General features: G+C 37.3%; 2 protein-coding genes across 4 annotated transcripts in view; one reads left to right on the top strand and one right to left on the bottom strand.

Moving 5' to 3' along the window:
* Positions 1 to 8,360, top strand: part of LOC126175810 (sphingomyelin phosphodiesterase 4) — a 181,159-nt gene extending 172,799 nt beyond the window's left edge. Inside the window, exon 13 of one of the 2 annotated variants that reach the window (XM_049922811.1) lies at positions 8,235 to 8,360. The gene's annotated coding sequence lies outside the window, so the exon portion shown is untranslated. Of the gene's footprint in view, positions 1 to 763; positions 1,560 to 8,234 lie in introns of those variants that run through there. The other variant, XM_049922803.1, reaches the window with a different exon arrangement.
* On the bottom strand, positions 817 to 24,265 carry LOC126175829 (uncharacterized). 2 transcript variants are annotated; one of them, XM_049922839.1, is made up of 6 exons: positions 24,000 to 24,265; positions 23,120 to 23,881; positions 22,893 to 23,034; positions 20,446 to 20,643; positions 8,273 to 8,548; positions 817 to 953 (listed from the first exon to the last, which is right to left on the bottom strand). In XM_049922839.1, the coding sequence occupies exons 3-6, from the start codon at positions 22,932 to 22,934 to the stop codon at positions 861 to 863; spliced, it is 609 nt and encodes a 202-aa protein (XP_049778796.1). In that variant the 5' UTR covers positions 22,935 to 23,034; positions 23,120 to 23,881; positions 24,000 to 24,265; the 3' UTR covers positions 817 to 860. The 2 variants fall into 2 exon arrangements, with proteins under 2 accessions (XP_049778796.1, XP_049778789.1); XM_049922832.1 differs by having other exon boundaries at positions 22,893 to 23,881.
* Positions 24,266 to 24,724: the final 459 nt, after the last annotated feature.

Below are 24,724 nucleotides of genomic sequence, written 5' to 3'. Positions count from 1 at the left end.
CTTAAAAAAGCATTCAAAACAAAAATGAGGGAAATGCTGATAGGAGGAGTGTGCTTGTCGCATGATGACATATGTCCTCACATAGCCTGAGCTACAAAATTAAATTTTCAATAGACGAGCAGGTGCTGAAAGAGATTCTGTAGTGGGGGAAGGAGCTGGTGGGAAAGTTCTTAGAGGTGGGAGTAAGGAAGCTTGTGTGACAGCTCACTACGTCCGTTGAACAGGATGGTAAGTATATGGTAAAAATAATCACAAGTGTATCAACAATATCCTGTAATTTCTTTTTCAAATACACTTGAAAATCTAATACACTCACTTTCTGAACATGCCTCGTACGTCTGTTCAGTCGTAGGAAAGTCTTGTCAGAAGCTGGAAAAGTGTCTTGATAATTCTAAACTACAACTTTAAAAATGATTTGTTTGAAGCCTTTATAAATTGTTAATTTTAAAATTGTGGTTTAGAGTTATCACATATCCTCCAGCACACTTTTCTAAAACAAAATGTGCATTTTCCTTGGAACTACAATATAAAGCACTCTAAGAGAAGTTTGAGGCTTGTTCATGATTTCCTATATACATCTCTGCTTTTTCCCAATATTAGGTGGTTGCTCCTGTTTTTCACAATTTTTGTTGCTGTGTTTAGATATAAAATAAAGTTTATATAGGAGTCATATAACAGAGAATATTTTGTGAACATTGTTTCCTTATAATTTGACTTCTTAAGTTACAAGTATTTTTGCAACAATTATTCTCCTCTCTTCCAGTATATCTAGGAGCTGTTGCCCACAAAAAAATCCAGAAGGCCATTAATGTTTTTGCAGACAAAATAAACCAGGAAATGGTGTCAAGTGCCAGAAGTCTTCAAACCTCTTCTTTAATGTTACCAAGCATGATGTTCTTTTTTTGCGACAGAAAAGCTGGCCTCATTTCCTTGTCACTGCTTCCTTGCTCATCCTGCAAAACAAAACGATAGTGTTGTAATATAAACATTATTTTTTGAGGCCCTCGCCTAAACATATTATTTTTAAGATTTCATTCAGCTGTGCACAAAGTAACAGTTTTGGAGTTAAGGTACATCCATTGATTATGTTGCTTCATATAAGAATAACAATATTCTTTTTACTTTTTAAAATGTATTAGTTATTTTTTATCCCAAATATGATTGCAAAATGATGTAATAATAGAATTGTGTATGTAAAAGATCTGTGATGATGACTGACGTAATATATGTCTAGGGCTGTAAGCAAGCTTAAATGACACTGGGAAGGTGACTATTGGCCTTTGAATTTCCATTATTTATTGTTTATAAGAACCAATTTTACCATTTACTACTTGTACAACAAGTCAGTTTGTTTTGTTGTGTACTGCATTATGTTTATACATTACATAAATTTCTGGTCCTATGTTTTGTGCTTTTACAGATATGTAATTTATTTTTGATACATAAATTTTAATGTTGTGTAAGTCAATGAAGAGCACATTTGTGAACATTTTATACAAGTGACTACATTGTGAACCATTTGCTAGCCAAAGAAATTTTTATAAAGCAGTGAATGATATTGTGTGTAAATAAAATCTGTTACAATTATCTGGGCTTTCTGACACATCCTTGCTTCTTTCTTCCCAATAAGTATGCATATACTCATTTTATAACTGAGCAGTGCTTAACGGAATTTTAGTTTGCGTTGTTTTTCATTCAAATCTTATTGCAAACCTGTAGCAGTGCTCAATCTACACTTTTTTTGTAAAATGACAGTTTAGGGGGAGTGGGGATGAGGAGTAGTTGCCTGATTCAGTTTGATCAGTCCTGATACATACTAAATGATGAAGGGAGTCCACTTTTGTGGTCAGTTAGAAGTTGTGGGAGGAGGTGCTATGTGCAGAAGGGGACACTGGAAATCTGTGTGTGAATAAGGTCAGATAGAATAATTCCAGTCTGTGAAGGGCTGTGCAAGATTTTCCGCATTGTCTATAGATCAAGCAGCTATATTTTAGGGACTTTTTGGCACTGAGTCAATGGCAGCTGCTGAAACAGAACACCTATGAGTCACTTATTGTTTACTGATGAGGTAACATTCCACATCAGCAATAAAGTTAACAAACATAACTGCGAGTCATCTCACACTGGTACTGAATGGGAAATACGTAATACTCTGCTGAAATAATGTGTAACCTGTTGTCGACCTTTCTGAAAAAATATGCTCACAAGCAATAAAACGATATAATGATGTAATTTATAGAAGAGTGCAACTGGCGTGCATTTTTTATTTCATATTTTTCGTATGGAGAGACACATAGTGGTATGACACATGACTTCAAGGGGGGATGGCGACTGCTGTAACTTCGCAAGAGTGAGTACCTGTGGGTCCACTTGTGCACACTCCATGTATTGTCGTTGGCCCAGGCTGAAGTATTGCATCAACCCTGGAGCAAGATCCACAGTCGAATGTGCTAACATTAATTGGAAAAAAAACAAAGATTGTAAAATATATTCACTGTTGTCATATTCCGAACTGTCAAGTTGATGTGTACTTTCATAAATGAGTTATAAAGCCCTTGTAATTATCCTGTAGAAAGAACTGTTTATCATAAAGAGTCAGTTGTGTGGTACTTAGAGAATATATGGCACACAGATCTGAGAAGCAGCATATTTATTTACGCAATTGCATACTGTGTAAGTTTCATGACAGCCAACTTTTACTACAGAACCAGAAGACGAAATCCTAGCTTTAGTCTGTGGTCAAGAATAAAGGTGAGCTAAATAATATCCAGTATCTGTAGCTCAGAGAAAATCCAGATTTGAAAAAAAAAGAAAAAAAAAAGAAAAAAAAACTTATGGCATTGGGAACATTGCAACAGATAGAGATTCACTGAGATTATGGCCATCAGGTTCATCTGGTATGAAACCCTTCGATTTTTTCACTTTGGGGTTCATAAAGTGAAGGGTGTACAAAACAAAGGTAAGGGATATTTTACAAGTTATTCTTCAGAATGTATTCAGCCTGTAAGGGATCCATGATCCCACGAACATAGATGCTAGGTCGACAACCAGGTCGATAGCAGACAGGAGTCGATCGTCAAGCGCTGCAGTAGGCAGTGTGTCGAGTGCAGAGTAGTAGGAGAGAGTGTCGAGCGAGCGGTGTTGTTGGAGAGACGGGCAAGAATGGTGGTCGAGTGAGTTGTTAACGGTAAAATTCACCGGAGTATGACGAGTGAGCACGTCCCCCTGATCGTCGTGGGGTTGACCCTCACTAATACCGATTCGCGAGTGATATGAAACAGAAAGTGAGAAATGCCGAATTACGTGTTTCGTGTCAACCGCGTCGGCCAGCAACAACCATGGATTGCAGTGAGGATTATTGTGAATGTTAGCCATCAGCATTGCGTGTGACGAAGTACTGAAAATCAGCAATCAATTAAGAGATAACCGTAATTAGACGTGTAAGGCGAAGGTAGCATTTGTGTGTTAGTAGGAAATATATATATATCAGTTTGTACATCGCAACCTTTGTGGTCCTTAATAATAGACAAACTTTCAATCATTACACTATTCAGTTGCAAAACAGCCGCACTCGGTTGAAATATCCCCGAAACCACAGCAGAAAAACAGATAGCCTTTCATCCATTAAGCACATGGTCATATAATCATAATAATTAACTGTTTGGTGGCTTCGATAAATTACACAAAACCCAGTAAAGGAATTTAATCGGGGGTGTTTCAAGCCCTGCTCTTCAACAGTGGGAACAATGCTTTAAAATGGATGGAGGTCATTTTGAAGTGCAGAGGAAATATATACATAGACTGACAAAGAACACACATGCGTATTATGTAAATACTACATGATCACACCCTATTATTAGAGATTTGTAGGTTAGACATGAATAGGGGTGGAGAACAAGATCCAGGAATATGGCTCACTGAGCCAAAGAACAAGTGAAGAATGAAGATAGATTGTCCTCAGTCTTGATTCAGTTCATTAGGATGTCAACACTGAATCTGAACTAGGTGTGGGGTTTAAGATTCTGAGTGGCTATAAAGGATTACACAAGATATTGCACAAACAACTTGGTATATAATGTTGACATTAGTGCTCATCACAGTACTGCTGATTTGCTAACAGGTGAACCTTCAGAAGTAGAAATTGATCCTGAATCTCAGACAGGAGGCAGGTAATGATGATACTAAGGTCAGTGGGACATTGGTCAGGGAGTTGGCATCTACAGTGCAAAGAGAGAGAACATAGTTATTTTTGATGTATATGGTGCTGGACTGGATCTTGAGAAGTATGTAATCATGTAAAGGGATAGAGGCAGATGCTCGAGAGGGTATTTGAGAAGAAACTGTAGGTTATGTTGGTCTTCATAAATGAGGCTCCCAGCAAGCCTTGTAATTGTGTGTGGTAGAAGTCCTCCACCACACAATCATGTAATTCATCATGGCAGGTGAAATTTGTGGTGTGCACTGTGAATAATTGGGTCAAGATGAGATTTATGATGGTGGACTGAAACTGATTGCAAATTTTTGTAAGTTAATAAGGTTATAGTTAGCTGGCAACAGGGAGGATCACAGTTGTAAATAGGTACTAACTGAAATAGTCAGGGTTCAAAGTTAGCTTTGGTCTGATGAATAAATTGGAGGTTATTGAAGATTTGCACCAGAAAGGTGATTTTTGACTTCAGGCCATTGCAGGGGTTGGGAGTGAGGGTTGCCTACCATGGATGGATTAGGTGTGTATTACAGTGTAAGAGATCTTTGTCAGCGTGGTCCTAGCTTTTATAGAAGTTTTGTCAAAGATCTTTTACAGTGTAACATTTGTTCTAACCAGCAAGGTACAAAGAGTATGTAGAATTGAGTGTTTGCTTGTGGTAGGCAAATTTTTCTGTGTTTTGGTAGGTGGAAAGAGCAAGGATACATTGTTGATGGTTAGAGTAAAAAGAAAATGTACAACTAAATAAATGAAGCAAATGTAATAAGGAGAGAGCAAAAAATAAAATTTATTTTGTGGGAAGTATAGTGGAGCTGCAAAATAAAGTGAATAATGGTAGTTATGACTGATGACAAAATAAAATTTATGGTCAGATAACACTTCCATCAATATTGGGACTTAGGTAACAAGTGTGAATGAGCATAAAAAGACAGCAGGTTGGTAGAGTCTAAGTGATAAAGAGGGAGAGGGAGGGAGAGAGAGGGTGTGTGTGTGTGTGTGTGTGTGTGTGTGTGTGTGTGTGTAAGGGGTGGGGGGTAAGGCTACTAAATCATGAAGTGCAGTGAGCAGATGTAATATTTCTGAGAAGTAGTAAATAAGACACACGACATGTGTGGCATCTGGGCAGACTGTAAGTTGCTGTGTCAATCACTAGGATGGGACCATTACTATATAATACCATAGGAATTGTATCACTGTGTGTTGTGTGCAGTCAAAGTATCTATTTTTCACAAATCAAACAGGAAATTATGGATGGAAAAAGAGAGAAAGGCACCAGACAGGAAAGAATGAAGGCAAATGGGACGGAGAAACAGTTGGGAAAAAAATCCTCTGGATGATAGTCTCTGCTATAAGTTACATTATATTTCATATGGGCCCAATAAGCCATACCTTTAAATTTTGAGGAAGAAAAAAACATTTGAGTGTGAAAATAAGCTAAACTCTTATTGAAGAGAGAAAAATTACCAGAAATTTACGTTTACGTATAAGTAAGACATAGGTAGCCTGTAAAAAATTGTTCTAACATCTGATACTACTCATTGGCATCTAACGTACTGGTACCGTACTTTATCATATCCACTGTCATAAACTGTAATTGCTTCATTACTCTCAATCCCATCATTTATTCAGTCTCTTCCCATCCTCGCTACCTCCTATGCAGCATTTCTTGAACCCCTGTATGCTAGACTCTGATCATATGAAGGCCCACGAAGCAAGAATCTACTTGTACATTTAGGCGTGATTGATGGCTTCTTAGTCTTACGAAACTGTGTAAGGGTATATTATTCTTCCAGGGGCCAATCTGAATACATTTTTCAGAGTTATCCTTGAATGGATGGTTTATAGCCAAATCTAACACCAATAGTTTTGAAGTAATTCCTCTGAGTATTATGACAAAGTATGTCTTTCATGCAGCAAGTTTATCTTTTTACTTCAGAAGTTAGATGTCCCTTAAAAGGATCCAAAACTAATATGGCTATCTTAGCAAGCAGCGCCCCAGGTCTGTGATTTCATACAGTGGACAGCCAGTCGACATAAGTACGTCTTTCCCTGAGGAAGGGCACTGTAATATGGTTGAAATGTTGGTTTTAACTTTAAAATAGAAGTATTTTATACTATGACATGGTACAAAATCCAGATGAATTTTAATCATCCGCCAGTCAACAATCAGTTGCATTTTCATCCAAGCCTTTCTTGCCAGTGAATCACTACGCCCTTAGGAAGGTTTTCTTGCATCTAGTTTTTTCTCTTCAGGATGACATAATGGAGTAACTTTCTCCCGTTGGCTGTAACAGCTGACATCACAGTTATTTTTCTCTTTTTCATTCACAGTTCCTCTTAATGGGATACTTTTTGCCTCTTTCATGCCTACTGTCACACTGCTCAGCATGTAAAAAATTACTGGTGTTCTGTCAGCTTTGCCAATCTGATGAATAGAGTATGAGTGACACTTTTGCAACTGTATGCCGTACTAGTTTGAAGTTAACTAGTTTCCCCTGGAAACCTGATTGCATTCTTTGTGCTGGTGTAGTAATTCACCGGAGACCAAGGCCATTTCTCCACTAAAATGATGACACCAACCTATACTCTCACAGAATCCTCCTTGTGGAACATTTATGGCTCTTGCGATTTCCAAGGCTTTCAGTTGGATTATTTCTTGTGAGATAAGCATCCCATATTTCCTCTTATTTTGTACTTGGGGAAAAAACCTTAGCTTCAAGTTTCAGATATTTGCCACATGTCTGTCCCCTGAATGAGTGCTGAATTCCTTGGCGTGATGATGCTTTTTCATTAAAATGATCATTTGTATTGGCACAAAACAGGCTTTCTTTCCAGTTTACAACTGAAACTGAATTGTAAGCTAACAAAACAATATTGGTAGATCTAGCCAATAAAATACAGGTAAAAGATTGTTGTGTAATAAAATGCCTTGTCACCAGTTTTTGCAACTGATGCTAGTTGTATTGTTGTAAAAGAGTATAATTTTACAGCAAAGGTTTGTGAAAAGACAACGTAGTGGATAGAATACACACCCTAATTTTTTTAGGGTGAAATTTGAATAAAAATGTGGCTTATTTTCAGACCAATAGGTGATAGCACATTTAAATACAGATGCCCCTGAATAGTTATGTCACTTGCCTTTACAGTTTCACCGAGCGAGGTGGCGCAGTGGTTAGACACTTGACTCGCATTCGGGAGGACGACGGTTCAATCCCGCGTCCCGCCATCCTGATTTAGGTTTTCCGTGATTTCCCTAAATCACTCCAGGCAAATGCCAGGATGGTTCCTTTGAAAGGGCACGGCCAACTTCCTTCCCCATCCTTCCCTAATCCAATAAGACCAATGACCTCGCTGTCTGGTCTCCTTCCCCAAACAACCCAACCCAACCCCTTTACAGTTTCAAGGATTGCTCCTGAACTATGAATATTGTCCATATACATCATGTTTTAGTCCAGAGCAAAAAATTGAAGTGATTTATGAACATGTATGAAAATCTTTTGTTCCTTATCATCAGTCCAGTTATCATTTGAAGAGATCGCACTTTTACGTGCTATTGAGTTGCTGTGCTTCAAATGTTATCCTCATTTAAGATACTGTGTCAGTTAATAAAGTTGTTTAAATTATATATATGAAGTAACCATAGTACTTGGATACAGGTGCCCCATAAGGAATGAAAATGTATCCAAGCCAACTGTTGATACAAGGAAAACAGTTGCAAAGCTATAAAATGGCAATTTTAAAAAGTTAAGGAAGGTTAAAATGTAATATCTCTTTGACAATGTGGTTATTAGAGATGGAACACTGGCTCAGAGATAGGGGATGGAATCGCCTGCGGCCTTGTTGAAGAAATTGTCCAGGCACTCATTTTAAATGATTTGGGAAGGCTGCAGGAAACCTTTATGCAGATGGTTGTACAGGTATCTCAACTTCACTTCTAAAACAGAAGCCCAATTTTTTAACAATTGTACTACTTTGCTTTGTGTATATAGCAAGTGAGATTATAACTGCATTGTTTTTTAATATTTAGGTGCCAGATGTAACTGCAGAAAATGTTAAAAACCTTACCGATGAAGCAAAGCTGTGTTCTTCACTTTCACTGTCCTCATCCTCCTCAGAGGATGCACGCTGCAAACACAGTTTTACTTTGCGGAAGTTTTTCAGTGATGACAGGCTAGACGTTCTGACAGCAAGTTTGCAGAAGTTTCCAAGACTGTCTTCAGGCACTGGTGGCAGACTCACCACATTACCCAGATCCATAAGGGATTCCCGAGAGCTGCTCATATCGGGATAACGCTCATCGATGTCACATCGTGACCCGCGAGTATTCACAGATGAATCTACCTGTATTGGAAAATTGAGATGTTTGATGTCTTTGTAACAATGTCCATATGAAAGGTTTTATAGAATACCGGTATATCATTATAAACATCTGGCTCTGAAACCTGTTACGTAGTGAATTATTGTTCTTTTAGTATATATACAGAATACAGATTCTCTGAGCACTGATTTTGTATACTTTGTCATACTATAACAGAGAAAACACAAAATAAACTTCATGATTAATGGTGAGATTTGAACCACAGAAACTAGTTTATTTTACACATTAAAGGAGTGTATGGTCACTGAAATCAGGATTTGAATTTTGAAGAGATCTTCAAGATTTCACAGACTAAGTTTTCAAAATGATTAGACACACTCGCAGTGTATCATTTTTTGTTACTTAAAATGACTTTTTTAACCTGTTATTTAACAGCTATGCTGATGAGACACCTATAAGTTTCTGAAAATGAACAATAACAATTGGACACACAACACATTTAATTAAAGGAACATTTGAATAAATTTACAAATGTTCCAACATTATGGCCTGAGCCTCATTACTTGGTTAATACCACTGTGGTATTGACCATCCAGTTTTGTCAAGCTGGGCAGGTTTCTGTTTCATGTTGTGAAATGCATAATGGATTTTAGGTTGCAGTTCAGCTATGGCAGTTCAAAAAACATAAACCATACTTTTGACATTCCTCCAAAGAAAAAAACTGAAGAGCATGAAATCAAGAAATATACTGGCCACAAAGGTAATGATTTATTTATCAAGTATTCCCCAAAGTTTACAATAGTTTGTGCTGGATCCATAACTATTATTTTGTGATAGATTCATAGGAGACTCATGCTCCATAGATTCCATTGTGTAGAGAAACCATTAGGGATGTGCCACAAGTCAAAATATACATTATCTCAGTCACGTGTGATCTATGCCAGAGCAGTGCTAAAATGAAATTAAAATGTCGTCTAAATAGTCATACGACAGTAGTATAAGAAACAGACTAACATGGCGGTCTGAAACTATCCAGTGTCCTGCCTCAAACTATCAAGTCCTCTCTAGTACTAAGTTAAGCAACATATGCTGTGACTCAAAAATTTATGCACTTGAAGAATTTTTCGTCTTCATGTAACAAAATTTTTGTGTAGAACCCAAGCACAAGTATTACATTGGAACTGCACTCAGTTTCGCAAGGACATCAGTTTCACAGAATTAAGTTACAGTATTTGCAAAACAACCATAAGCTGTGATATAGTCACTATATAGTTATAAATGTAAAATGTTTTGAAACCTCAAAACTGTATTGGATTTGCATATGTACCTATAAAAATCTGTTTTTTGTATTCTAAACTTGAGTATTGTAACTTGATTAATTCCAAAGAATAATCTTATGATTTTTGTATTATTATTATAAAAGGTATTGCAGAAAATTTAATGTTGAATTATTATTATTATTATTATTATTATTATTTCCTTTCTCAGACGTTATGTCTGGTTAAAAATGAAAAGTGACACAGACCTTGATCAAGTGTGACTTCCTTTTAACTGTACGGTATATGTTACATTGCATTTAGGAACTTTCGGGTAATTGAACATATTTCTGTAGTTGTATATACACGTTTGGATGTAGCTGTATTGTGTTGATGTACTGGTGGATATTGTGTGGTATGACTACAGGTTGATAGTATAATTGGTATAATGTCAACTTTATCCTGATGCCACATGTCCTTGACTTCCTCAGCCAGTTGGATGTATTTTTCAATTTTTTCTATTTTCTTCTGTATATTTGTTGTATTGGGTATGGATATTTCGATTAGTTGTGTTAATTTCTTCTTTTTATTGGTGAGTATGATGTCAGGTTTGTTATGTGGTGTTGTTTTATCTGTTATAATGGTCCTGTTCCAGTATAATTTGTATTCATCATTCTCCAGTACATTTTGTGGTGCATACTTGTATGTGGGAACATGCTGTTTTATTAGTTTATGTTGTATGGCAAGTTGTTGATGTATTATTTTTGCTACATTGTCATGTCTTCTGGGGTATTCTGTATTTGCTAGTATTGTACATCCGCTTGTGATGTGATCTACTGTTTGTATTTGTTGTTTGCAAAGTCTGCATTTATCTGTTGTGGTATTGGGATCTTTAATAATATGCTTGCTGTAATATCTGGTGTTTATTGTTTGATCCTATATTGCAATCATGAATCCTTCCGTCTCACTGTATATACTGCCTTTTCTTAGTCATGTGTTGGATGCGTCTTGATCGATGTGTGGCTGTATTAGATGATACGGGTGCTTGCGATGTAGTGTTTTCTTTTTCCAATTTACTTTCTTCGTATATGTTGATGTTATGTGATGTAAAGGGTTGTAGAAGTGGTTATGAAATTGCAATGGTGTAGCCGATGTATTTATATGAGTAATTGCGTTGTGTATTTTGCTAGTTTCTGCTCGTTGTATAAAGAATTTTCTTAAATTGTCTACCTGTCCATAATGTAGGTTTTTTATGTCGATAAATCCCCTTCCTCCTTCCTTTCTGCTTAATGTGAATCTTTCTGTTGCTGAATGTATGTTATGTATCCTATATTTGTGGCATTGTGATCATGTAAGTGTATTGAGTGCTTCTAGGTCTGTGTTACTCCATTTCACTACTCCAAATGAGTAGGTCAATATTGGTATAGCATAAGTATTTATAGCTTTTGTCTTGTTTCTTGCTGTCAATTCTGTTTTCAGTATTTTTGTTAGGATTTGTCTATATTTTTCTTTTAGTTCTTCTTTAATATTTGTATTATCTATTCCTATTTTTTGTCTGTATCCTAGATATTTATAGGCATCTGTTTTTTCCATCGCTTCTATGCAGTCGCTGTGGTTATCCAATATGTAATCTTCTTGTTTAGTGTGTTTTCCCTTGACTATGCTATTTTTCTTACATTTGTCTGTTCCAAAAGCCATATTTATATCATTGCTGAATACTTCTGTTATCTTTAGTAATTGGTTGAGTTGTTGATTTGTTGCTGCCAATAGTTTTAGATCATCCATGTATAGCAAATGTGTGATTTTGTGTTGGTATGTTCCAGTAATATTGTAGCCATAATTTGTATTATTTAGCATGTTGGATAGTGGGTTCAGAGCAAGGCAGAACCAGAAAGAACTTAATGAGTCTCCTTGGTATATTCCACGCTTAATCTGTATTGGCTGTGATGTGATATTATTTGAATTTGTTTGGATATTAAGTGTGGTTTTCCAATTTTTCATTACTATGTTTAGGAACTGTATCAATTTAGGATCTACTTTGTATATTTCCAATATTTTTAGTAACCATGAGTGGGGTACACTATCAAAAGCTTTTTGGTAATCAATGTATGCGTAGTGTAGCTACCTTTGTTTAGTTTTAGCTTGATATGTCACCTCTGCATCTATTATCAGTTGCTCTTTACATCCTCGTGCTCTTTTGCAACAGCCTTTTTGTTCTTCATTTATAATTTTGTTCTGTGTTGTATGTGTCATTAATTTCTGTGTAATGACTGAAGTTAATATTTTGTATATTGTTGGTAGGCATGTTATGGGGTGATATTTAGCTGGGTTTGCTGTGTCTGTTTGATCTTTAGGTTTCAGATAAGTTATTCCATGTGTAAGTGTATCAGGGAATGTGTATGGGTCTGCAATGTTAACTGTTAAATAATTTAGTTAGATGTGAATGTGTTGAGGTGAACTTCTTTAGCCAAAAATTTGCTATTTTATCTTTTCCAGTGGCTTTCCAATTGTGAGTAGAATTAATTGCTTGGGTGACTTCATGTTGCAAAATTATCACTTCAGGCATTTGTGGTATCATCTTGTATGTGCCTGTTTCTGCTTGTATCCACCGTGCATGCCTGTTATGCTGCACCGGGTTTGACCATATATTGCTCCAGAAGTGTTCCATGTCTGTTATGTTTGGTGGATTGTCTATTTTTATGTGTGTGTTATTTATTGTCTGGTAAAATTTCTTTTGGTTTGTGTTGAATGTTTGGTTTTGTTTCCTTCTATTTTCACTTTTTTTGTATCTTCTAAGTCATTTGGCCAATGCTTGTAATTTCTGCTTCTTTTCATCTAATTGCTCTATCGCTTCTTGTTGTGAGATTATACCTAACCTTTTTCGTTTTTTGTCTGATATTTCATTTCTTATAAATTGTGTTATCTGTCCGATGTCTTTTCTCAGTTTTTCTATTCTGATCTGTAGCCTGTGTTGCCATGCTGGTTTTGTGGGTTTATTATTATGGGTTTATTATTGTTATTATTATTATATGGATACGAATCTAGGGAGGATGGTACAGAAGAAATGTATTACATTATCCTCTAAAGAGTGATGTCATTTTCAACACTATTAAACATGTGGACATTCCTCTCCATTAAGAAATTACGATCCCTATTAACAATAAATAACATTTCCAATCAAATTTCCCACTGGTATTTTATAGGTTTCAAGGACTATATGTATGTATTTATTTATCTGTCCTCATTACAGTGCTACTTGATTATTTATTATTGCAAACAGTTCCAGATGATATATAGGGGTTAATATTCTTTCATCTTATTGTGAGACATCAGTTTTGTAATTTATGACTGCATGGTTCTGTGGTGAAATGTACTGATAATATTCTCTCAAGCTTCTAGCAACATGAAGTTGTTAAAAATCCACAAGATTTTGGCTGAGCACTCCTTGGCCATTGTCAAGTGGTGACTGTCTTTTGGTTGCTGCTGTCCTTATATAGTCATGCTGCCTTCTGTGATGTCTTTGGTGCTCTCTCCCATGTCATATAAGGTACTGTTTTCATTGCACGCCCAACATGCCTGCTTCAACCTTCCGATGGCTGGGTCCCAAGCTGTGCTTAGCTACAGTTCACTGTCTTCATTGAGGGTGTTGTCAAAAATATTAACCTCAATGCTTCTTTTATGACACTAACCCAGTCCATGTAATAACAGATGTCTCACTGAATGAAAGACAATACCTATTTTCTAGAGCATGTTCTGCTACTGGCAGCCATCATAATAGAATGAGCTGACTATGATGCGAAGATTTGTGGATGCTAAAGGAGGAGAAATACCGAAAATTATCAAGGGACCCAACATCCAGAATAATGAGGAAGACATTGGTGCTTATTAAGAGGTCTTCAATGGAAGAGAATGTCATTAAAAACTTCCTCCCACAGGCACTTCAACCACCTACTTTGTATTGTGCTACAAAGGTTCACAAGAAGAACACACACCCATATCCTATCATGAGTACCATTGGATTGCTGACTTAAAAGACTGGCAAAACATCTGGACAGCCTCCTTACGCGTTGGTCACTGTGTGCACCCCATTAAGAATACGACCGACTTCATCAGACAAATTAAAAGCCTGCATCTTGGAGGAGGTTGTTTTATGGTCAGCTTTGATGTGGTGTCATTATTCGTGTTCATTCCCATCAAAGATTATATATTTTGTCTCTCTGTTATTTAACGACATTGTTATGGATTTATTTAAGCACACTCTGAAGTTGTCATATCTTTTGTATGAGGAGGAATATTTTAACCAGAAGATGGTGTCACAATGGGGAGCCCATTAGCTCCAGTTATAACCAACCTGTTTATGGCGTATTTGACATCGCCCTGGTCACAGCTCCCGCAAAGCCTAGCTGCTTTTTTCATTTTGTCAATTACATGTTCGTTTTCTGTTGTCATGGATGTGAGAAGCTCGGAGAATTCTTGGACTACATCAACGTTATCCTTGACAACATTAAGTTCATGATGGAGGTAGAGACAGATGGTGCCTTGCCATTCCTTGTTGTCCTCATCTGCCATAAAGCAAATGGGTGTCTCAGCCACAGTGTTTACTGGAAACCCACCCATGGGGACTGATATCTGCTATCACTATCTGGTGCAGAAACATTCTGTTCTGAGGACTTTGGTGCCTTGAGTGGAGGCTGTCTCATATTCTGAAAACCTGCCGAAGGAACTGATCCACTTAGAGAAAGTATTCAAGGAAAATGGCTACAACAAATACTAGATTTCGCAGGACTTATTTATGAAAAAACATAAGCAGAAGGACCCCAAGGAGGACACGAAGAATCTTGCAATTTTGCCATACTGTGGCTCAGTAACAAGAAAGATTAGACTCTATTAGAGAGGCATAAAATTGATTCGGTCGTAAGGGCTGCAGTAAACATTTGACAGCTCATGAGGCCTGTGAACGGTGATATAGGTCTCAGAATGCCAAGAGTATATAAAATACCATGTGAGTGTGGACAGTTTTATGTTGGACTGACTACACATGCTGTTGAAGAGCACAAGAGATATTGCATTCGACAAGACACCTGTTATTACACAGACTAATACTTTTTGGGATAGCATCATAAAAGAAGTGATCAAGATTAAAATTTGTGATGACACCCTCAATAAATAGGGCAGCAGCAGTGCTTGGAACCTAACCTTCGGAAAGTTGAAGCTGGTGTGCAATGCACCTTATATGGTGCTGGAGTGAGCATCAGTGATGTCATTTGAAGGCCATGCAGCTATATAATGTTGGTAGCAGCAACCAAAAGACAGTCACCACTTGAAAATGCCCAAATAGTACTCAGCCAGACTCGTAGATTGTAAACCAGTTAATGTGGCTGGACACAGTTTTGTAATTTATTTAATATGACTTGTTCACACAGTACATAAATTACAGCCTGTCAGATAAATGGAGGCAACCCATATCGGACACAGTTTGTCTCATTCTATAGATTTCCACAAAACCCATGGCTTTTATGCAGGTTTTGAACTGTCAGCAAATTTATTGTCCTATCTACAAGATTAAATTTCTGGAAAAAGTACATTTTAATTTTCCTCAGTACATTGCAGTAAAATCATCAATCCAAGTATGGAAGCCATATATTTCAGCTCTGAAGAGCATTTTGCAGGTTGTTAAGTGGGACTGAAACTTTGAGAAGGTTGCTATGGTTCAGAGTGCATGGGAACATTAACATGTGACTGATTCTCCTACAAGATTAACAAATTCACATCCACGAGACAAATTCAAGGACTGTGAAACGGTCTGTCATGTGCAGAAAGGCAGTTTTCCACAAAAGTTATGAATACTCAAATGTCGGGCTGTAACTGTTTAAGTATTCACCACAAAAATCTTTAGGGTATGACGTAAGTGCTAACAGTCAGCAGTGCTCTCTCAAGACTTGCAGGTAGTCTTATTTAATTTCAAGGCTGGTGGAACAGTAGCCTTAAGGCAACTCAGATTGCAAGACACAAATGAACTGGTTGGCAGAAGAAAGTACTAACTGCAGAGTGCAGGTGGCCCTTGGCAGGGTAAGTGGTGGAGTGATGGGCTGGCAGGCCTAGTGACACATAGCTGGTTGGAAGAAATGATTTATTCAACTTCATATACATGTCATGTCTGTATTAATACGAGGCAGACACACCATGCTCCGGTGACCCTGGCCAGCATCGATCCGCAGGTGGCTGGCTTCTGCTCTGGGGAAGAGATTCACACATAGGCGTCCTGTGATGCTGACGTCAGCCCACGGCCTTGATGTCAGCGATATTCTCCCACTTCAGCAGTGTTGGCGTTCCTCTGTGGAATAGCTGCACTAAGCAAACTGTTGCCCCCTGGCAGGAGTCTGCCGACAGCAGGTCGTGATGCTGTGGCATCGAGTCCCACAAGGAGACAGTGCAGGCAGTAGCTGGCCTGACCTAAACTCAAACCCATGGCTGCCACTGGTGGTGCCCAGTCATCTAGTGTGAATCTGGCATCCTGATGGGGTGGCGCTACTGGACTCCAAATGAATCTGCCTCAAAATTTGCAGCTATTTACATGGCTCTGAGTGACATTTGTTGCACTATTCACAAGCTTCTGGTCATATAGCTCACAACATGGGTCTTGCTCTGGTGTGGTGTCACATCCGCCCACTCCAGCTATTACTGCTGAGTGGTGCAGATATACCGAAGCAGCTAGCCTGTCTCACAATCCTATAGCATATTTGTTGTTCTGACCCACTTGTTGTCACACTGTGCATACCAACCCGCAGTTGCTTATTGCAACATTTAGCAGTGGCTTCCTTACAAAATGTTTCTAAAAACTGGGTAGTGACATGACACTGTTCCCCTCCATGGGGAAGACCCAGCTCCGTGGGTCTTGCTCAGGGCTAGTTCTCCACTCTGATTATATTAGACTGGCAATTCTAAACACAATACACTTACTGCACTACATTTTACAACTGCTTCCATTCTTCCTGACACTCTACAAATTCATTTTTCTCTGATATTTACACTACAATACTCTTCATACACTTCCTATAACTGTCATCACCTTAGAATCTTTCCTTGTATTGTTTAATCTCACAATGTGTCTCATGGATCTGTTGCCCTGTCCATTAACTCAAATAATACACAACATATTTCACTGCCATGCTTATGCACAAACAACTTCTAACTCTCCATTCCACACTTATAAACTAAAAATTACACACACTTTCTTTCCTACTAAGTTAACAGTACATATCAGCTTGAACAATACTTCCTGGGGACTGGGTATTTGTGCTGCCGTCATCATTTCATCATCATCATATGTGACAGTGGCTCAATTGGATTGTGTAAAAATTTGAAAGTTTAAAAATTGGGACTTACGAGCACTGATGACTGCACAGTTGAGTGCCCCACAAACCAAACGTCATCATAAACAATACTTGGTCTGGCTCAGTTAAACTCTTATTCTTGGCATCTCATCTTTCTGTCTGGTGGTTTTTTAACCTTTTGTTTTTGAATAACTTTCAGAACTTTGTCCTTGCAACAGAGGTTCCCCTAATGCTTCCCAAGAAAACATATTCTTGCATAGGTGAACATTATCTCAGCTGTTTAACTGAAAGAATTTCATATGATTTTGAGAGCAATATATTATATTTCAGACTAAATTGTATAAAAAGAAATTAATTTGTTTCGCTCTGTAAGTGCAGTTAAAATTATTCATCTTTTGGAAATGTTTGAAACTACGAATGTCTGGCATACTTAAAATTCCTATTATTAATTGCACAATCTAACAATAATTTATTTCTGGATTCATTAATAAAATAATGTTATATTTTGGTGATGATTCTTCTTTTGTCAAGAAAGTAGGTAAACTCTTTGGAATATTGTGAGTATCGCAGAATGTAAGTAGTAGTGGGCATGCCTCTGATGGAAACCCACATATTTAGCTAATCTTGTCAACGTCAAAATGCCTCTGATGGAAATGCACGTATTTTGCTAATCTTGTCAACTTCAGTATAATTAATCATTTTATGAAAATGAAAATTGTGAAGACCGTGTGATACAGAAGAATGGAATAAAATAAAAGAAAACCATAGCAACAGATAACACTTCATCAGTTACTTAGTCATCTGGAACCCAGTAAGCCAAAATTTCAGCTGCAAGAATGTACCCTTAGACGCAAGACTTGGAGCCAACAGCAAGGAGAGAAAATGAAGATAAGTAAAAAGTTTTTCTTTTGTAAATCTTACACCTCTTGAAGCATTTGAAAGAAATGAAGACACTACGAAAAATTTTATAGTATATGTGGGAGGGTAAGATTACACTACTTACGATGACTTCTTGGTGCCTGATGACACTGTACCACGTGAATTACACCTTACTGTATTTGTACAGGGTTTAACTGGCTTTTCCTGTACAACAGACTTTTCTCGTGATAGATCTACACTGGCAACAACAGCTTTCTATCACCAAAGGTTAACTTTGGCATGACATTCAGTCAGAATGTTTACTTTCAAGCTCACATTGTCCCCTTCACCGATTTCATACTTGTTGCATACATCAGATTGTGGCTGTGCTCTAAACTGCTTGCTGCACATGTCAGCTGCATGCCCTGCAAGGCTGTGAGCCAGTACTTTTGATTGCGCTACAGTCTTCAACAGATTCAGCCGTGTCGACTTGGCACACACTACAAACTCGTCTCCGCTTTCTTTTCCTCTGTTTGCCCTGCTTATGAGGAAATATATATGTCCGTACCATTTGTTCCACATCATCAGCAACACAAATATCAACAACTTTTTGAGCATTCCCTGTAGTGTCTAACACAACAACATCATCTGCAGTTCCAGTCTGCACGGCACGAATATCACCGGCTCATGCACTTTTCTGTGTATCTGGCCCAGGAAATCAAGCCTCAACACAACACCCAGTATCACCCAAAAGGGCAGGTATTACTGCACTTAAATCACTTGTTGTTATCCTCACACTTAATACTTCAGCATAGCCCACACTCGGACTCCACAATTGCACTGGATATCAGAGTTGGTATTTCTAACTCTACCTGTAAGACTCTTCTATAGCAAAAATTGTACTGTGAAAATATTGAAAATCATTTGGACTGAAAAGATAGTGCTCTGGATGCAGTGTGGGCCATCGACCACTATTTGTGCAACTAGGTCTTATCAAATGTATTCAGATGCAGGTCATGCTGTGTCACTTGTTGGCAAATGAGAGAAATGCACCAGTAAAATCAACATGTGATTAAAGTTTGCAGAAGAAGTTTGTGTTTTGTTGTTGCTGATACCATATTTTATTTTGTAATAACGGAAGTTAGAAATGATGCCCAGATTGATGTTGGGTGCTGTGGCTGTTGAGGATCAAAGATTTCACAAGAAGACTGAAATGTATATGTCAAAAATTGGGCCAAAATCCATAGTGCTTTAGGCGAATCTTGTGATGAGTTCATAGTGAACCAAAAAATATTACAAAGCTTAATCAAAGGTCAAACAAATTACTGTGTGACGTTCATGTAATCATCATTGTCGAAACAATTCCATGTGGGCAAAATGTGACAGATGTATTAGCATTAATTTATTCAACAATTGGACAGAAAACCTCAGTTGCTCATTTTCCGTGGCAATGTTCATACACGTAACATCAAAATCGTAACTGAATAGCTGCACAAATATGGTTGGGAAGTGTTTCCTCATGCACCTGATAGTGCAGGCTTCAACTTATTCCCAGAGCTGAAACAACCCATGCAAGAAACACCACTACCCATCACTTAGAAGAGTCTTCTGATGCCACTACCGGAATCATTCACCAGATGGATAAAGATGGTATCGTAAATGGAACTATAATACTTCCACAACACTGAGGAAGCAGGTTGCTGAGGACAGAGCAGCTAAATTAAATGAGAGAAGACAGATAATGTCAAATAAATAAAAATAAATGAGTATTATTTATAAAATTACTTTCATATTACTACATGACCTACTTTACCAAGATCTTTCTCTAAAGAGACTATAATATATTTATATTTCCACTATCCAAGAGTTTGAACAAATTCTGATATTCCACTTTCATGACTGCTGCCTAACAGAGGTTTATACAGTTCTGTATCATAGTTTAAAATACGTATAACACAAGATTTGCTAGAAGACTAATATTGTTTTCTGTTGTTTATGTAGATAACTATTGCTTCATTTTTCTTTCTTTCAGCCATTATATTACCACAACACATCGAAAATAAAATGCATTATAAGCATTGCTACAATTGTGAATAAAATCTTCCACACTGACTAGTAGAATACTTTTTTATTCAAAAGTCATTCATGACTGGTTTCACATCAGTTAAGGTGCATTTCAGATTACAGTTTTTTTTTTCTTTTTTAACTGTTATGGTACAGCAAAGTAATTGGTTTCAACTTGACAATGAACAATGGGAGTTGGCTCATAGCATTTGCTTTGGCATGCCATGACTGGTTTAAAAAATAAACAAACAAACCCTCTCACCTTAAGGTGCATCTCCTCTGATGTGAAATTGGTCATAACTTTTCTATAAAAGTATTTTAATAGCTGGTGCAGGAGATCTTACTCATGATGTGAAATTTTGGCAGTGGTTTCCCAACCTCTAAAATAATATTGTTATAATGACTTACACCTTGCACTGGTCGAGCACGTGATTCAAGACGAAGTATTCTGTCAGACAGTCCACTTGTTTGCAAATGCTCTGTGTCATCCACACATTGTTGAATTGCTTCGTGGCTAATTACAGACAAAAGCCGTTCTGCTTGATGTTGAAGAACACTAAATCCCACTGCATCACCTGCTGATAATTCATTTATACTGTGGATGACCTGCACATAAATGAAAAACTTAAGCATTATCACAGATGTATGACTGAACTCTATAAATCATTTGAATATATATTAGTCATATGCCTGCATAAGCCAGTGGAAAGAAAACAGAGTCCCCACCAACAACCAACTCCAACTAGCCTGAGTGAAAGGTGGGCCTGGCTGAGTAGCTCAGTGAGCTGCCAGCAGATATCACTGCCATTGGCCCTGGGACCATGGGTGTGCAAGCCAGCACTGATAAAATGTGTGGCAGGCCAGATTATCTGGTGGAATTCCCAGAAGTTTGCTGTCCAAAACTGTACCTGATGACTATGCACTGGGTGCTGCCAGAGAATGCTGCCATTTCAATATCTTATCAATATAATGTTATGATACCATCACCACTATAGGTAGCACTGAACAGCTGAATACACTGTCTGAATTATAAAAAAATGTACAGAATGTTTAAAACAGGAACACTTTCCATTGGATGCTAAATGACTGAGTCACAACAAAAGTAAAGAGAAAATTTTAACATTTACTTTGGAAATTGATAATTTTCATAGAAAAAATGTTGCAGCTGTAATTAAGGCGTCATTCGATTAAGCACTTCGTGTGACAGTGAATGATACGTGAAAATTTTGATCAATATATGATGAAATGCTGAAAAATAATGCTTCCAAATTTTTAATGTGCAAACTCTTAAGAGCTTTTTCAAATGAAAAAGCACGACTAACATTCTACATCTTTATTCTTCATGTACACATATTTATTTCTCCAAACAAGAGATCAGTTTGTTGATATCACCACTGTAGAATATGTGATGTGAACACAAGGCATTGGATTATTGCAAATGTCACAGCAATTGTGTATGGTCTGGCTCTGTCATGCTGAACGAGAGGATGCTCCATTTGCAGAAGAACCCATCAAATTCAAAACTCAATTACATCATGCTGTTTCTCACATACCGACATAGTTACATTGCACACCCATGTTCCATGTTACAATTTGGAGGCTTCTATTGGGAAAGGGCTGCAAATATGTAGTCATGAAGAATAAAGATGTAGAATGTTAAGAATGTTTGTATTATTTAAAAAGCTTTGAAAGAGTTTTCACATAAAGAAATCGGAGCCATTGCTTTTCGATGTGGCATTGTACAAAATTGTTTGTCAAAACACTAATTATAGTTAAATATTGATTTCTGAATAAATTAAAAACAAGTCACAACAAGAAATTATGGAACACCAAAGATAAGAGCGTAGTGATATTAAACATTGTGAATCTATCAAAAATTGGGTGAAGTCTATTCCTTAGAATTAATTAGTTTTTAAGTCTCAGGTATAGTTAATTTGAATATTCAGTACAAATTATTGAAGCTAGGTTCAAATGGTCATCATCAGAAGAAAGAACAGGTAAAATTCTTTGGAAAAGAATAGGCTCATGCACCATTTTAGAATCTTTTAAATTAATGAAAGTGTAGTAACTTATGACAAAGAAATTTGATAAATGATGTTGCAGTCAAACAATAAATTCAAATACTGCTGTTGTGATTTGAGGATGCAACTTTGAAAGCAGAAGACTGTGGTGCCATTACTTTCAATTTAGGTTATAAGACATAGTTCTTATATGCCTTTTTCTGTATTTAGGAAGTAAAAGTATATTATTTGGAGGTAGAGTGGTAGCTCGGGTATATAGGGACCAAGCATGTGAAGTGAGGGCAATGTGAGAACCAGGAATTACTTGAGTGGAATTTGTGTGTTACATGAGTTGGAAAGTGTAGTGAAACCTACCAAGAAAGATTCTGGGCGGCTGGAATGCCGTAGGGTTAAACTATGCACAATTCGGTGCAGAAGCAGGGCTGAACTATGCACAATTCAGTGCAGAAGCTCAAGTTTCAGACTTAAAAAAAAAATCAGTGTGGAGCAGTAAGGAACTCTGAATTATTCATAATGCATATTGCTTCGGACTTAACAGAACTTTCATGCAATAGCACTGAACGATTTTGAGTGAACACACTAAATGATATACTCATTTGTTGGTGACAGTGTCCAGCTTAGTTTACATGGTTGAAATGTGCAGAATTATCTGGCAAGGACTGTAGCTTACATCTGAAAGATAACCTCGGTCACATGGAATCTTATGCTGGAGTAACTACTCCTGTGTCCACTCTGTGCAATAGTCTGCCAATATTTATTACTGCATATTGTTAATTAAACAGAATATCAAACAAATTCTCAAATTTCTACGTGTGTGGATCCGCTACTGCTTACTGGATTGGTGGGCCGGTACATGGAGGGTGTGGAGTGAGTCATTGCCTTGTCCTTGAATGCCCTCTGACAGGAAACTGTGTTTTCTTTATTCAGTGGCACCTGGTTGAGTGTGGGTCTGTTGGGGCCTGTTGCCAGATTCTGTCTGCGTGAAAATGGATGTAAAAACGGAGCAACAAGTTTGTGTGAAAGTTTGTTTTAAAACTGGAAAATCAGCTTCTGAGACTTACTAAGTATTAAAAACAGCTTTTGGATATAATTGTATGAGCCAGTCAAATGTTTTTGTCTGGTTCAACAGATTTAAAAATGACCGTGAATCGTTTGAAGATGAACCTAGGTCCAGCCATCCTTCCACCTCCAGCCATCCTTCCACCTCAAAAGTGTTGTGAAAGTTCGTGACTTAGTGCACTCTGATCATATACTTACAATCAGGGAGGTGGCTTATGAACTTGATTTAAGTTTCTATGCAGTTCAGTCAATTTTAACTGAATATCTGAACATGCGTTGAGTGTGCTCTTAATTCATTCCAAAAGTGCTGTCAAGTGACCAGAGACAATACGAACTTGAAGTGTACCAAGAACTGATTAATCGGACTAAAAATGACCCAAATTTGTTAACATATGGATATGATCCTGAAACCACAGTGCAGCCTTCGCAGTGGAAGACTCCAGGTTCACCACAACCAAAAAAAGCACGGCAAAGTCGGTCGAAGGTGAAGACAATGTTGATGATTTTTTTCGGTTCTAACAGTATTGTGCCTCATGAATGTACCCCTGTGAAACAAGGCAAAGTTGTTACATATGTCAAGAATGTAAACATTACGCTTTGCTGCAGACCATTCTGTTAGCATAAAATTTATTTCACATTCATTGGCTTTGCAAAGTCACCCGAGTCATTTGTATAAAATATTCAGTAAGTCCTTGATAAGATTTCAAAGTAGTGCAGAGATTGACAACTTGTTGCAGATGTTCAGAATTGTGCACTTCACAAAACTAAAAAAAAAACATAGTATCTTATGAATATAATATCAGTGAGTCACTGGCTGAATCAGTAAACGTATACAAATACATGGATGTAACACTTAGTAGGGACATGAAGTGGAACAATTACATAGGCCCAGTCGTGATATAACAAATAGTAGACTTTGCTATATTTGTAGAATGCTAGGGAAATACAATCTGTCTTCAAAGGAGATTGCTTACATATCACTCATGTAACTTATCCTAGAGTATCTTTATTAAAAACTGTCTTGGTTGCAATTTATTCTGTTTTTAATTCAAATACTCTACATACGGTTGTTGTATCAGATGCCCTAATTGAGTGAAAGATATTTTACTCTCCAATATGTATTATCTATCGGGGGCGAGAAGAAGTCAGTCGGGGGTGAGAAGAAGTCAGTCGGGGGTGGGGGGGTTAGTGGAACGGAATATCACTTAAGAAAAGGAGAGTTGGGATCCGCCGCCAACAAATTGGTAAAATTTGGTGTTGCTTAAAGTAGTTTTTGGTAACGGTTTTGGAGTTAGGATAAAAAATTTGTATAAATAAAAATAATAAGCACATTTTAAGTTAAATGATATTTATTGGTTTCGATAGTAAGCCATTTGCCACTCTTATTCTTTTGTTAAAATGTGTTTGAAGTACATTGCAACCTAAACTGCTACATAATTATATAAAAAATGATTGCATCTGTTGGAGTAATATATTCGCTGATTTCTGAAGTCATTTTATCAAGTGTAATTTGATACTCCATTGGAGGGGAGAGGGCCCTTTACCCCCATAACCCCCCCCTCCCCCCCTTGCCACCACACCCTGTGTATTATTTGAAGTCTCCTGAG

This window comes from Schistocerca cancellata, chromosome 1, assembly GCF_023864275.1.
Source record: "Schistocerca cancellata isolate TAMUIC-IGC-003103 chromosome 1, iqSchCanc2.1, whole genome shotgun sequence".
Taxonomy (NCBI): Eukaryota; Metazoa; Arthropoda; class Insecta; order Orthoptera; family Acrididae; genus Schistocerca; species Schistocerca cancellata.
This window is presented reverse-complemented; position numbering and strand designations above follow the sequence as displayed.

Excerpts from the sequence above, each read along its gene's own strand:
- LOC126175829 (XM_049922832.1), bottom strand. The coding sequence starts at position 22,934 with ATGACTCACTCCACACCCTCCATGTACCGGCCCACCAATCCA. Across the intron at positions 8,549-20,445 it reads GTGCTCGACCAGTGCAAGGT|GTAGATTCATCTGTGAATAC; the intron begins GTAAGTCATTAT and ends TTTCCAATACAG. Across the intron at positions 954-8,272 it reads AACACAGCTTTGCTTCATCG|GATGAGCAAGGAAGCAGTGA; the intron begins GTAAGGTTTTTA and ends TTTGTTTTGCAG.